At 42.0% G+C, this 17,305-nt stretch overlaps 1 protein-coding gene across 1 annotated transcript in view; it reads right to left on the reverse strand.

Moving 5' to 3' along the window:
• LOC140493874 (CD59A glycoprotein-like) overlaps positions 1-782 on the reverse strand; it is a gene marked incomplete at its 5' end in the record, with an annotated part of 17,611 nt that extends 16,829 nt beyond the window's left edge. Inside the window, one exon of the mRNA XM_072592867.1 lies at positions 688-782. Within this exon, the coding sequence (XP_072448968.1) occupies positions 688-782 (95 nt within the window). The remainder of the gene's footprint in view (positions 1-687) is intronic.
• Positions 783-17,305: the final 16,523 nt, after the last annotated feature.

Genomic DNA, 17,305 nt, shown 5'->3' on the forward strand with positions numbered 1-17,305 from the left:
CTCTCTTTCTCTCTCTCTATCACATTCTCTCTCTGTCACATTCTCTCTCTCTCTCTCTCTGTCACATTCTCTCTCTCTCTCTCTGTCACATTCTCTCTCTCTCTCTCTGTCACATTCTCTCTCTCTCTGTCACATTCTCTCTCTCTCTCTCTGTCACAATCTCTCTCTCTCTCTCTCTGTCACATCTCTCTCTCTCTCTGTCACATTCTCTCTCTCTCTCTGTCACAATCTCTCTCTCTCTCTGTCACATTCTCTCTCTCTCTCTCTGTCACATTCTCTCTCTCTCTGTCACATTCTCTCTCTCTCTCTCTCTGTCACATTCTCTCTCTCTCTCTCTGTCACATTCTCTCTCTCTCTCTCTCTGTCACATTCTCTCTCTCTCTCTCACATTCTCTCTCTCTCTGTCACATTCTCTCTCTCTCTGTCACATTCTCTCTCTCTCTCTCTGTCCACTTCTCTCTCTCTCTCTGTCACATTCTCTCTCTCTCTCTCTCTGTCACATTCTCTCTCTCTCTGTCACATTCTCTCTCTCTCTCTCATGTGTCACATTCTCTCTCTCTGCTCTCTGTCACATTCTCTCTCTCTCTCTCTCTGTCACATTCTCTCTCTCTCTCTCACATTCTCTCTTCTCTGTCCACAATCTCCTCTCTCCTCTGTCACGTTCTCTCTCTCTCCTCTCTCTCTCACCTCTTCCTTTCCCAGTTGATCCTCCTCGCGCATGCGCACTCTCGCGGTAACGTCACCCTGGTCGTATCTACCGTAAATGTAAATATCTCCGCCTGTCAAATACACCGCACTCGGCCGTACATCACAATATATACGGCGTTAAAAAGATCACTACCATCCCAACCACGACCATGAATTCACATTTCACGGAAAATAAACCACAGTTTAACCATACAGTACTGTACAGTCCACATCCCGGGGAAAGTAAGCCACACTCTACCATACGGTACAAAATGCCCCCAGGTGGATATAAACCACACATTACCACACAGTGCAATACACACTGCGGTTAATTAAACCACAACCTTCTGTTCAGTGCAATCCACCTCCCAGGGAAAACAAACTGCTGTTTACTCGACATTCCCATAGACATCTCATTCATCGTAAACTCTACTCTCTCACATAGTAGAATACACCCCACTCAGACAATAAACCACACACTCCCATTCAAAACAGTTCACACCATGGGCAAAATACACCACCATAGCACACAGCAAAATCCCACTCCTCCAGTCCCGCCAGCACAGTGGCCTCAGGGGTTAGCACTTCTGTCTCATAGCGTCAGACACCCGGGTTTGGTTCCCCCCTCGGGTGACTGTCTGTGTGGGGTTCCAGCGGTTTCCTCCCACATCCTAAATTGCTCATAGTGTTAGGTGCAACCGCGGGTAGGGAATTGGTTTAGACCATAAGACCATAAGACATAGGAGTGGAAGTAAGGCCATTCGGCCCATCGAGTCCACTCCGCCATTCAATCATGGCTGATGCGCATTTCAGCTCCACTTGCCAGCGTTCTCCCCGTAGCCCTTAATTCCTCTAGACAACAAGAACCTATCAATCTCGGCCTTGAAGACATTTAGCGTCCCGGCTTCCACTGCACTCCGTGGCAATGAATTCCACAGGCCCACCACTCTCTGGCTGAAGAAATGTCTCCGCATTTCTGTTCTGAAATGACCCCCTCTAATTCTAAGGCTGTGTCCACGGGTCCTAATCTCCTCGTCGAACGGAAACAATTTTCTAGCATCCACCTTTTCAAAGCCATGTATTATTTTGTACGTCTCTATTAGATCTCCCCTTAATCTTCTAAACTCCAATGAATACAATCCCAGTATCCTCAGCCGTTCCTCATATGCTAGACCTGTCATTCCAGGGATCATCCGTGTGAATCTCCACTGGACACGTTCCAGTGCCAGTATGTCCTTCCTGAGGTGTGGGGACCAAAACTGGACACAGTACTCCAAATGGGGCCTAACCAGAGCTTTATGAAGTCTTAGTAGTACATCTCTGCTTTTATATTCCAACCCTCTTGAGATAAGAGACAACATTGCATTCGCTTTCTTAATCACAGACTCAACCTGCATGTTTACCTTTAGAGAATCCTCGACTAGCACTCCCAGATCCCTTTGTGCTTTGGCTTTATTAATTTTCTCACCATTTAGAAAGTAGTCCATGCTTTTATTCTTTTTGCCAAAGTGCAAGACCTCGCACTTGCTCACGTTAAATTCCATCAGCCATTTCCTGGACCACTCTCCCAACCTGTCTAGATCCTTCTGTAGCCTCCCCACTTCCTCAGTACTACCTGCCTGTCCACCTAACTTCGTATCATTGGCAAACTTCGCTAGAATGCCCCCGGTTCCCTCATCCAAATCATTAATATATAATGCGAACAGCTGTGGCCCCAGCACCGAACCCTGCGGGACACCGCTCGTCACCGGCTGCCATTCTGAAAAAGAATCTTTTATCCCAACTCTCTGCCTTCTGTTCGACAGCCAATCCTCAATCCATCCCAGCAGCTCACCTCGAACACCATGGGCCCTCACCTTGCTCAGCAGCCTCCCGTGTGGCACCTTATCAAAGGCCTTTTGAAAGTCCAGATAGACCACATCCACTGGGTTCCCCTGGTCTAACCTACTTGTTACCTCTTCAAAAAATTCCAACAGGTTTGTCAGGCACGACCTCCCCTTACTAAATCCATGTTGACTTGTTCTAATCAGACTCTGCTCTTCCAAGAATTTAGAAACCTCATCCTTAATGATGGATTCTAGAATTTTACCAACAACCGAGGTTAAGCTGATTGGCCTATAATTTTCCATCTTTTGCCTTGATCCTTTCTTGAACAAGGGGGTTACTACAGCCAGCTTCCAATCATCCGGGACCTTTCCTGACTCCAGTGACTCTTGAAAGATCTCAACCAATGCCTCTGCTATTTCCACAACAACCTCTCTCAGAACTCTAGGGTGTATCCCATCGGGGCCAGGAGATTTATCAATTTTAAGACTTTTTAACTTTTCTAGCACTATCTCTTTCGTAATGGCAACCATACTCAACTCAGCCCCGTGACACCCTTTAATTTTTGGGATATTACTCCTGTCTTCCACTGTGAAAACTGACGCAAAGTACTTGTTACGTTCTCCTGCTATTTCCTTATCTCCCATTACTAGGCTCCCTGCATCAGTTTGAAGTGGCCCAATGTCTACTTTTGCCTGTCGTTTGTTTCTTATGTACTGAAAGAAACTTTTACTATTATTTCTAATATTACTGGCTAGCCTACCTTCATATTTGATCCTCTCATTTCTTATTACACTCTTTGTTATCCTCTGTTTGCTTTTGTATCCTTCCCAATCTTCTGATTTCCCACTGTTCTTAGCCACTTTATAGGATCTCTCTTTTTCTTTAATACATTTCCTGACTTCCTTTGTCAGCCAAGGTTGTCTAATCCCTCCCCGGTTAATCTTTCTTTTCTCGGGAATGAACCTCTGTACAGTGTCCTCAATTATACCTGCAAACTCCTGCCATTTTTGCTCTAGTGTCTTCCCGGTTAGCCTCTGCTTCCAGTCTATTTTAGTCAGTTCCTCTCTCATGCCCTCATAATTACCTTTATTCAACTGTAACACCATTACATCCGATTTTGCCTTCTCCCTTTCAAACTCCAGACTGAACTCTACCATATTATGGTTGCTACTTCCTAAGGGTTCCCTTACTTTAAGATCTTTTATAGAGTCTGGTTCATTGCAAAGCACTAGGTCCAGAATAGCCTGCTCTCTTGTGGGCTCCATGACAAGCTGTTCCAAAAAGCCATCCTGTAAGCATTCCATGAATTCCCTTTCTTTAGATCCACTAGCAACATTATTTCCCCAGTCCACCTGCATATTGAAGTCTCCCATGATCACCGTGACCGTGCCGTTCTGACATGCCTTCTCTGTTTCCCGGTACATGTTGCGCCCCTGGTCCTGACCACTGTTAGGAGGTCTGTACACAACTCCCATTATGGTTTTTTTGCCTTTGTGGTTCCTCAATTCCACCCACACAGACTCCACATCATCCGACGCTATGTCATTCAATACCTCAATTTTAAATCCGCCTGCACACATGCTATCCTGCTGCTTATCTTTCCATTTACCTCCATACTCCCTGTTGCTTTCACTTTCCCTTCCCCCCAACTCAGAAATTTAAAGTCCTACTGCCCACCCTATTTATCCTCTTCGCTAGAACATTGGTACCTGATCGGTTCAGGTGGAGACCGTCCCAACGGTACAGATCCCCCCTGTTCCAAAACTGATGCCAATGCCCCATGAAGTGGAATCCCTCTTTCCCACACCAATCCCTTAGCCACGTGTTTACTTCCCTAATTTTCTTGTCCCTATGCCAATTGGCACGTGGCTCGGGCAGTAATCTGGAGATTATGACCCTTGTGTTTGTGTGGGTTACTATTCCGAGGGGCGGTGTGGACTTGTTGGGCCTAAGGGCCTGTGTCCATGCTGTAGGGAATCTAATCTAATCTTACCTTCCAGTACAATGGAAACTGAAATGACAATAAACTGCAAAATATAATACAATTTAAAGGGAAAATAAAGCACACTCATCTGTACTGTGGGGAATAGACTGCACTCTGCCAGAAACGACAAGATACTTCAGTGGGAAAATAAACCTTCTACCGGGAAAGCACAATATACACCAGAGAGTGGTGCTGGAAAAGCACAGCAGGTCAGGCAGCATCCGAGGAGCAGGAAAGTCAATGTTTCAGGCAAAATCCTTCATCAGGGACCTGCTGTGCTGTTCCAGCACCAAACTCTTGACTGTGATTTGCAGTCCTCACTTTCGCCAAGTACAAGGTACACTGCTGGGAAAATAAGCGACACATCACTGTGAAAATGAACCACTTTCTACACGATAATACACATTGCATGGAAACTAAATCCATACCCTTACAGACATTGTGATTTGGGGTCTGATTTGCAATCACACAGCTCCCCTCCGGACAGTACAATCCACACAGATGGGAACATAATAGGGACCCGTCCATACTGGACAGGACATGAATCAGGGAGAATCCACTGCACTGTGCAGGACATATTGGGGGGAATATAATCTGCGCTCTACTATACAGTACGACACACAGCAGAGGGAAGGAACCGACACTCTGTACATGAAAAAACACACATCTACAGGGAAAATAAAGTGCACCCTTCTGTACAGGAATACACAGACCGTCGGGAAATGATGCTGCACCCCATCATACAGCAGAACACAATACAGACAAACAAAAACAGGACACCCAACATTCAGGAAACTCTGACAAACTCCACAATACACACTGCAGTGATGACAATCCTCAACTTGTCGGAACGTAAAACATAAATCGCACACAACAGCGATTATAAGCCTTACATAATCATAATAAAAAACACACAGATTAATTATACACCTCACTGTCATAATATAAAACACACACTGCGGTAATTATAATCCTCACCCTGCTGTAATATAAAACACACACTGCGGTAATTATAATCCTCACCCTGGTGTAATATAAAACACACACTGCGGTAATTATAATCCTCACCCTGGTGTAATATAAAACACACACTGCGGTGATTATAATCCTCACCCTGGTGTAATATAAAACACACACTGCGGTGATTATAATCCTCACCCTGGTGTAATATAAAACACACTGCGGTGATTATAATCCTCACTCTGGTGTAATATAAAACACACACTGCGGTGATTATAATCCTCACCCTGGTGTAATATAAAACACATACTGCGGTGATTATTATCCTCACCCTGGAGTAATGTAAAACACACACTGTGTTGATTATAATCCTCACCCTAGTGTTAAAAATCACACACTGCAGTGATTATGATCCTCACCTTGGTGTAGCATAAAACACCATCTGCGGTGATTATAATCCTCACCCTGGTGTAGCATAAAACACCATCTGCGGTGATTATAATCCTCACCCTGGTGTAATATAAAACACACACTGCGGTGATTATAATCCTCACCCTGGTGTAATATAAAACACACACTGCGGTGATTATAATCCTCACCCTGGTGTAATATAAAACACACACTGCGGTGATTATAATCCTCACTCTGGTGTAATATAAAACACACACTGCGGTGATTATAATCCTCACCCTGGTGTAATATAAAACACATACTGCGGTGATTATTATCCTCACCCTGGAGTAATGTAAAACACACACTGCGGTGATTATAATCCTCACTCTGGTGTAATATAAAACACACACTGCGGTGATTATAATCCTCACCCTGGTGTAATATAAAACACACACTGCGGTGATTATAATCCTCACTCTGGTGTAATATAAAACACACACTGCGGTGATTATAATCCTCACCCTGGTGTAGCATAAAACACCATCTGCGGTGATTATAATCCTCACCCTGGTGTAATATAAAACACACACTGCGGTGATTATAATCCTCACTCTGGTGTAATATAAAACACACACTGCGGTGATTATAATCCTCACCCTGGTGTAATATAAAACACACACTGCGGTGATTATAATCCTCACTCTGGTGTAATATAAAACACACACTGCGGTGATTATAATCCTCACCCTGGTGTAATATAAAACACATACTGCGGTGATTATTATCCTCACCCTGGAGTAATGTAAAACACACACTGTGTTGATTATAATCCTCACCCTAGTGTTAAAAATCACACACTGCAGTGATTATGATCCTCACCTTGGTGTAGCATAAAACACCATCTGCGGTGATTATAATCCTCACCCTGGTGTAGCATAAAACACCATCTGCGGTGATTATAATCCTCACCCTGGTGTAATATAAAACACACACTGCGGTGATTATAATCCTCACCCTGGTGTAATATAAAACTCACACTGCGGTGATTATAATCCTCACCCTGTGAAATGTAAAAAACACACTGCGGTGATTATAATCCTCTCCCTGGGGTAATGTAAAACGCACACTGCAGTGATTATAATCCTCACCTTGGTGTAGCATAAAACACCATCTGCGGTGATTATAATCCTCACCCTGGTGTAATATAAAACACACACTGCGGTGATTATAATCCTCACCCTGGTGTAATATAAAACTCACACTGCGGTGATTATAATCCTCACCCTGTGAAATGTAAAAAACACCATCTGCGGTGATTATAATCCTCACCCTGGTGTAATATAAAACACACACTGCGGTGATTATAATCCTCACCCTGGTGTAATATAAAACACACACTGCGGTGATTATAATCCTCACCCTGGTGTAATATAAAACTCACACTGCGGTGATTATAATCCTCACCTTGGTGTAGCATAAAACACCATCTGCGGTGATTATAATCCTCACCCTGGTGTAATATAAAACACACACTGCGGTGATTATAATCCTCACCCTGGTGTAATATAAAACTCACACTGCGGTGATTATAATCCTCACCCTGTGAAATGTAAAAAACACACTGCGGTGATTATAATCCTCACCCTGTGAAATGTAAAAAACACACTGCGGTGATTATAATCCTCTCCCTGGGGTAATGTAAAACGCACACTGCAGTGATTATAATCCTCACCCTGGTGTAATGTAAAACACATACTGCGGTGATTATAATCCTCACCCTGGTGTAAAATAAAACACACACTACGGTGATTATCATCGACACCCTGTGAAATGTAAAACTCACACTGCAAAGATTATAATCCTCACCCTGGTGTAATGTAAAACACACACTGTGGTGATTATAATCCTCACCCGAGTGTAAAAAAATCACACACTGCAGTGATTATGATCCTCACCCGAGTGTAATATAAAACACACTGCGGTGATTATAATCCTCACCCTGGTGTAATGTAAAACACACACTGCGGTGATTATACTCCTCACCCTAGTATAATATGTATCACACACTGCGGAGATTATAATCCTCACCCGAGTGTAATATAAAATACACACTGCGGTGATTATAATCCTCAGGCTGGTGTAATATAAAACACACACTGCGGTGATTATAATCCTCACCCTGCTGTAATATAAAACACACACTGCGGTGATTATAATCTTCACCCTGCTGTAACATAAAACACACACTGCGGTGATTATAATCCTCACCCTGGCGTAATATAAAACACACACTGTGGTGATTATAATCCTCACCTTGGTGTAGCATAAAACACCATCTGCGGTGATTATAATCCTCACCCTGTGAAATGTAAAAAACACACTGCGGTGATTATAATCCTCTCCCTGGTGTAATGTAAAACACACACTGTGGTGATTATAATCCTCACCCTAGTGTAAAAAAATCACACACTGCAGTGATTATGCTCCTCACCCTAGTGTAATATAAAACACACTGCGGTGATTATAATCCTCACCCTGGTGTAATATAAAACACACACTGCGGTGATTATCATCGACACCCTGTGAAATGTAAAACTCACACTGCAGAGATTATAATCCTCACCCTGGTGTAATGTAAAACACACACTGTGGTGATTATAATCCTCACCCTAGTGTTAAAAATCACACACTGCAGTGATTATGATCCTCACCCTGGTGTAATGTAAAACACACACTGTGGTGATTATAATCCTCACCCTGGTGTAAAAAAATCACATACTGCAGTGATTATGATCCTCACCCTAGTGTAATATAAAACACACTGCGGTGATTATAATCCTCACCCTGGTGTAATATAAAACACACACTGCGGAGATTATAATCCTCACCCGAGTGTAATATAAAATACACACTGCGGTGATTATAATCCTCAGGCTGGTGTAATATAAAACACACACTGCGGTGATTATAATCCTCACCCTGGTGTAATATAAAACACACACTGCGGTGATTATAATCCTCACCCTGGTGTAATATAAAACACATACTGCGGTGATTATTATCCTCACCCTGGAGTAATGTAAAACACACACTGTGTTGATTATAATCCTCACCCTAGTGTTAAAAATCACACGCTGCAGTGATTATGATCCTCACCCTAGTGTAATATAAAACACACTGCGGTGATTATAATCCTCACCCTGGTGTAATATAAAACACACATGCGGTGATTATAATCCTCACCCTGGTGGAACATAAAACACACACTGCGGTGATTATAATCCTCACCCTGGTCTGATATAAAACACACACTGCGGCGATTATAATCCTCACTCTGGGGTAATATAAAACACACACTGCGGTGATTATAATCCTCACCCTGGTGTAATATAAAACACACACTGCGGTGATTATAATCATCACCTTGGTGTAGCATAAAACACCATCTGCGGTGATTATAAACCTCACCCTGGTGTAATCTAAAACACATACTGCGGTGATTATAATCCTCACCCTGGTGTAATGAAAAACACACACTGCGTTGATTATAATCCTCACCTTGGTGTAGCATAAAACACCATCTGCGGTGATTATAATCCTCACCCTGGTGTAATATAAAACACACACTGCGGTGATTATAATCCTCACCCTGGTGTAATATAAAACTCACACTGCGGTGATTATAATCCTCACCCTGTGAAATGTAAAAAACACACTGCGGTGATTATAATCCTCTCCCTGGGGTAATGTAAAACGCACACTGCAGTGATTATAATCCTCACCCTGGTGTAATGAAAAACACACACTGCGTTGATTATAATCCTCACCTTGGTGTAGCATAAAACACCATCTGCGGTGATTATAATCCTCACCCTGGTGTAATATAAAACACACACTGCGGTGATTATAATCCTCACCCTGGTGTAATATAAAACTCACACTGCGGTGATTATAATCCTCACCTTGGTGTAGCATAAAACACCATCTGCGGTGATTATAATCCTCACCCTGGTGTAATATAAAACACACACTGCGGTGATTATAATCCTCACCCTGGTGTAATATAAAACTCACACTGCGGTGATTATAATCCTCACCCTGTGAAATGTAAAAAACACACTGCGGTGATTATAATCCTCACCCTGTGAAATGTAAAAAACACACTGCGGTGATTATAATCCTCTCCCTGGGGTAATGTAAAACGCACACTGCAGTGATTATAATCCTCACCCTGGTGTAATGTAAAACACATACTGCGGTGATTATAATCCTCACCCTGGTGTAAAATAAAACACACACTACGGTGATTATCATCGACACCCTGTGAAATGTAAAACTCACACTGCAAAGATTATAATCCTCACCCTGGTGTAATGTAAAACACACACTGTGGTGATTATAATCCTCACCCGAGTGTAAAAAAATCACACACTGCAGTGATTATGATCCTCACCCGAGTGTAATATAAAACACACTGCGGTGATTATAATCCTCACCCTGGTGTAATGTAAAACACACACTGCGGTGATTATACTCCTCACCCTAGTATAATATGTATCACACACTGCGGAGATTATAATCCTCACCCGAGTGTAATATAAAATACACACTGCGGTGATTATAATCCTCAGGCTGGTGTAATATAAAACACACACTGCGGTGATTATAATCCTCACCCTGCTGTAATATAAAACACACACTGCGGTGATTATAATCTTCACCCTGCTGTAACATAAAACACACACTGCGGTGATTATAATCCTCACCCTGGCGTAATATAAAACACACACTGTGGTGATTATAATCCTCACCTTGGTGTAGCATAAAACACCATCTGCGGTGATTATAATCCTCACCCTGTGAAATGTAAAAAACACACTGCGGTGATTATAATCCTCTCCCTGGTGTAATGTAAAACACACACTGTGGTGATTATAATCCTCACCCTAGTGTAAAAAAATCACACACTGCAGTGATTATGCTCCTCACCCTAGTGTAATATAAAACACACTGCGGTGATTATAATCCTCACCCTGGTGTAATATAAAACACACACTGCGGTGATTATCATCGACACCCTGTGAAATGTAAAACTCACACTGCAGAGATTATAATCCTCACCCTGGTGTAATGTAAAACACACACTGTGGTGATTATAATCCTCACCCTAGTGTTAAAAATCACACACTGCAGTGATTATGATCCTCACCCTGGTGTAATGTAAAACACACACTGTGGTGATTATAATCCTCACCCTGGTGTAAAAAAATCACATACTGCAGTGATTATGATCCTCACCCTAGTGTAATATAAAACACACTGCGGTGATTATAATCCTCACCCTGGTGTAATATAAAACACACACTGCGGAGATTATAATCCTCACCCGAGTGTAATATAAAATACACACTGCGGTGATTATAATCCTCAGGCTGGTGTAATATAAAACACACACTGCGGTGATTATAATCCTCACCCTGGTGTAATATAAAACACACACTGCGGTGATTATAATCCTCACCCTGGTGTAATATAAAACACATACTGCGGTGATTATTATCCTCACCCTGGAGTAATGTAAAACACACACTGTGTTGATTATAATCCTCACCCTAGTGTTAAAAATCACACGCTGCAGTGATTATGATCCTCACCCTAGTGTAATATAAAACACACTGCGGTGATTATAATCCTCACCCTGGTGTAATATAAAACACACATGCGGTGATTATAATCCTCACCCTGGTGGAACATAAAACACACACTGCGGTGATTATAATCCTCACCCTGGTCTGATATAAAACACACACTGCGGCGATTATAATCCTCACTCTGGGGTAATATAAAACACACACTGCGGTGATTATAATCCTCACCCTGGTGTAATATAAAACACACACTGCGGTGATTATAATCATCACCTTGGTGTAGCATAAAACACCATCTGCGGTGATTATAAACCTCACCCTGGTGTAATCTAAAACACATACTGCGGTGATTATAATCCTCACCCTGGTGTAATGAAAAACACACACTGCGTTGATTATAATCCTCACCTTGGTGTAGCATAAAACACCATCTGCGGTGATTATAATCCTCACCCTGGTGTAATATAAAACACACACTGCGGTGATTATAATCCTCACCCTGGTGTAATATAAAACTCACACTGCGGTGATTATAATCCTCACCCTGTGAAATGTAAAAAACACACTGCGGTGATTATAATCCTCTCCCTGGGGTAATGTAAAACGCACACTGCGGTGATTATAATCCTCACCCTGGTGTAATGTAAAACACACACTGCGGTGATTATAATCCTCACCCTGGTGTAAAATAAAACACACACTACGGTGATTATCATCGACACCCTGTGAAATGTAAAACTCACACTGCAGAGATTATAATCCTCACCCTGGTGTAATATAAAACACACACTGCGGTGATTATAATCCTCACCCTAGTGTAAAAAAATCACACACTGCAGTGATTATGATCCTCACCCTAGTGTAATATAAAACACACTGCGGTGATTATAATCCTCACCCTGGTGTAATATAAAACACACATGCGGTGATTATAATCCTCACCCTGGTAGAACATAAAACACACACTGCGGTGATTATAATCCTCACCCTGGTCTGATATAAAACACACACTGCGGCGATTATAATCCTCACCCTGGTGTAATGTAAAACACACACTGCGGCGATTATAATCCTCACCCTGGTGTAATGTAAAACACACACTGCGGTGATTATACTCCTCACCCTAGTATAATATGTATCACACACTGCGGAGATTATAATCCTCACCCGAGTGTAATATAAAATACACACTGCGGTGATTATAATCCTCAGGCTGGTGTAATATAAAACAGACACTGCGGTGATTATAATCCTCACCCTGCTGTAACATAAAACACACACTGCGGTGATTATAATCCTCACCCTGGCGTAATATAAAACACACACTGCGGTGATTATAATCTTCACCCTGCTGTAACATAAAACACACACTGCGGTGATTATAATCCTCACCCTGGCGTAATATAAAACACACACTGCGGTGATTATAATCCTCATCCTGGTGAAATGTAAAACACATACTGCGGTGATTATTATCCTCACCCTGGAGTAATATAAAACACACACTGCGGTGATTATAATCCTCACCCTGGTGTAATATAAAACACACACTGCGGCGATTATAATCCTCACTCTGGGGTAATATAAAACACACACTGCGGTGATTATAATCCTCACCCTGGTGTAATATAAAACACACACTGCGGTGATTATAATCATCACCTTGGTGTCGCATAAAACACCATCTGCGGTGATTATAAACCTCACCCTGGTGTAATATAAAACACACACTGCGGTGATTATAATCCTCACCCTGGTGTAATGAAAAACACACACTGCGTTGATTATAATCCTCACCTTGGTGTAGCATAAAACACCATCTGCGGTGATTATAATCCTCACCCTGGTGTAATATAAAACACACACTGCGGTGATTATAATCCTCACCCTGGTGTAATATAAAACTCACACTGCGGTGATTATAATCCTCACCCTGTGAAATGTAAAAAACACACTGCGGTGATTATAATCCTCTCCCTGGGGTAATGTAAAACGCACACTGCGGTGATTATAATCCTCACCCTGGTGTAATGTAAAACACACACTGCGGTGATTATAATCCTCTCCCTGGGGTAATGTAAAAAACACACTGCGGTGATTATAATCCTCTCCCTGGGGTAATGTAAAACACACACTGTGGTGATTATAATCCTCACCCTAGTGTAAAAAAATCACACACTGCAGTGATTATGATCCTCACCCTAGTGTAATATAAAACACACTGCGGTGATTATAATCCTCACCCTGGTGTAATATAAAACACACATGCGGTGATTATAATCCTCACCCTGGTAGAACATAAAACACACACTGCGGTGATTATAATCTTCACCCTGGTCTGATATAAAACACACACTGCGGCGATTATAATCCTCACCCTGGTGTAATGTAAAACACACACTGCGATGATTATAATCCTCACCCTGGTGTCATGTAAAACACACACTGCGGGGATTATAATCCTCACCCTAGTATAATATATATCACACACTGCGGAGATTATAATCCTCACCCGAGTGTAATATAAAACACACACTGCGGTGATTATAATCCTCAGGCTGGTGTAATATAAAACACACACTGCGGTGATTATAATCCTCACCCTGCTGTAATATAAAACACACACTGCGGTGACTATAATCTTCACCCTGCTGTAATATAAAACACACACTGCGGTGACTATAATCTTCACCCTGCTGTAACATAAAACACACACTGCGGTGATTATAATCCTCACCATGGTGTCATGTAAAACACACACTGCGGTGACTATAATCCTCACCCTGGTGTAATATAAAACACACACTGCGGTGATTATAATCCTCAGGCTGGTGTAATATAAAACACACACTGCGGTGATTATAATCCTCACCCTGCTGTAATATAAAACACACACTGCGGTGACTATAATCTTCACCCTGCTGTAATATAAAACACACACTGCGGTGACTATAATCTTCACCCTGCTGTAACATAAAACACACACTGCGGTGATTATAATCCTCACCATGGTGTCATGTAAAACACACACTGCGGTGACTATAATCCTCACCCTGGTGTAATATAAAACACACACTGCGGTGATTATAATCCTCACCCTGGTGTAATATAAAACACACACTGCGGTGATTATAGTCCTCACCCTGGTGTAATATAAAACACACACTGCGGTGATTATAATCCTCACTCTGGTGTAATATAAAGCACACACTGTGGTGATTATAATCCTCACCCTGGTGTAATATAAAACTCACACTGCGGTGATTATATTCCTCACCCTGGTGCAATATAAAACACACTGCGGTGATTATAATCCTCACCCTGGTGTAATATAAAACACACACTGCGGTGATTATAGTCCTCACCCTGGTGTAATATAAAACACACACTGCGGTGATTATAATCCTCACCCTGGAGTAATATAAAAGACACACTGCGGTGATTATAGTCCTCACCCTGGTGTAATATAAAACACACACTGCGGTGATTATACTCCTCACCCTGCTGTAATATAAAACACACACTGCGGTGATTATAATCCTCACCCTGGAGTAATATAAAAGACACACTGCGGTGATTATAGTCCTCACCCTGCTGTAATATAAAACACACACTGCGGTGATTATAATCCTCACCCTGGTGTAATATAAAACTCACACTGCGGTGATTATATTCCTCACCCTGGTGCAATATAAAACACACTGCGGTGATTATAATCCTCACCCTGGTGTAATATAAAACACACACTGCGGTGATTATAGTCCTCACCCTGGTGTAATATAAAACACACACTGCGGTGATTATAATCCTCACCCTGGAGTAATATAAAAGACACACTGCGGTGATTATAGTCCTCACCCTGGTGTAATATAAAACACACACTGCGGTGATTATACTCCTCACCCTGCTGTAATATAAAACACACACTGCGGTGATTATAATCCTCACCCTGGAGTAATATAAAAGACACACTGCGGTGATTATAGTCCTCACCCTGCTGTAATATAAAACACACACTGCGGTGACTATAATCTTCACCCTGCTGTAACATAAAACACACACTGCGGTGATTATAATCCTCACCATGGTGTCATGTAAAACACACACTGCGGTGACTATAATCCTCACCCTGGTGTAATATAAAACACACACTGCGGTGATTATAATCCTCACCCTGGTGTAATATAAAACACACACTGCGGTGATTATAGTCCTCACCCTGGTGTAATATAAAACACACACTGCGGTGATTATAATCCTCACCCTGGTGTAATATAAAACACACACTGCGGTGATTATAGTCCTCACCCTGGTGTAATATAAAACACACACTGCGGTGATTATAATCCTCACCCTGGAGTAATATAAAAGACACACTGCGGTGATTATAGTCCTCACCCTGGTGTAATATAAAACACACACTGCGGTGATTATACTCCTCACTCTGGTGTAATATAAAACACACACTGCGGTGATTATAATCCTCACCCTGGTGGAATATAAAACACACATGCGGTGATTATAATCCTCACCCTGGTGGAACATAAAACACACACTGCGGTGATTATAATCCTCACCCTGGTCTGATATAAAACACACGCTGCGGCGATTATAATCCTCACCCTGGTGTAATGTAAAACACCATCTGCGGTGATTATAAACCTCACCCTGGTGTAATATAAAACACACACTGCGGTGATTATAATCCTCACCCTGGTGTAATGAAAAACACACACTGCGTTGATTATAATCCTCACCTTGGTGTAGCATAAAACACCATCTGCGGTAATTATAATCCTCACCCTGGTGTAATATAAATCACACACTGCGGTGATTATAATCCTCACCCTGGTGTAATATAAAACTCACACTGCGGTGATTATAATCCTCACCCTGTGAAATGTAAAACGCACACTGCGGTGATTATAATCCTCACCCTGGTGTAATATAAAACTCACACTGCGGTGATTATAATCCTCACCCTGGTGTAATGTAAAACACACACTGCGGGGATTATAGTCCTCACCCTGGTGTAATGTAAAACACACACTGCGGGGATTATAATCCTCACCCTGGTCTGATATAAAACACACACTGTGGTGATTATAATCCTCACCCTAGTATAATATATATCACACACTGCGGAGATTATAATCCTCACCCGAGTGTAATATAAAACACACACTGCGGTGATTATAATCCTCAGGCTGGTGTAATATAAAACACACACTGCGGTGATTATAATCCTCACCCTGCTGTAATATAAAACACACACTGCGGTGACTATAATCTTCACCCTGCTGTAACATAAAACACACACTGCGGTGATTATAATCCTCACCATGGTGTCATGTAAAACACACACTGCGGTGACTATAATCCTCACCCTGGTGTAATATAAAACACACACTGCGGTGATTATAATCCTCACCCTGGTGTAGTATAAAACACACACTGCGGTGATTATAGTCCTCACCCTGGTGTAATATAAAACACACACTGCGGTGATTATAATCCTCACTCTGGTGTAATATAAAGCACACACTGTGGTGATTATAATCCTCACTCTGGTGTAGTATAAAACACACACTGCGGTGATTATATTCCTCACCCTGGTGCAATATAAAACACACTGCGGTGATTATAATCCTCACCCTGGTGTAATATAAAACACACACTGCGGTGATTATAGTCCTCACCCTGGTGCAATATAAAACACACACTGCGGTGATTATAATCCTCACCCTGGAGTAATATAAAAGACACACTGCGGTGATTATAGTCCTCACCCTGGTGTAATATAAAA

Source organism: Chiloscyllium punctatum, chromosome 22 (genome assembly GCF_047496795.1).
Source record: "Chiloscyllium punctatum isolate Juve2018m chromosome 22, sChiPun1.3, whole genome shotgun sequence".
NCBI classification, from domain to species: Eukaryota; Metazoa; Chordata; class Chondrichthyes; order Orectolobiformes; family Hemiscylliidae; genus Chiloscyllium; species Chiloscyllium punctatum.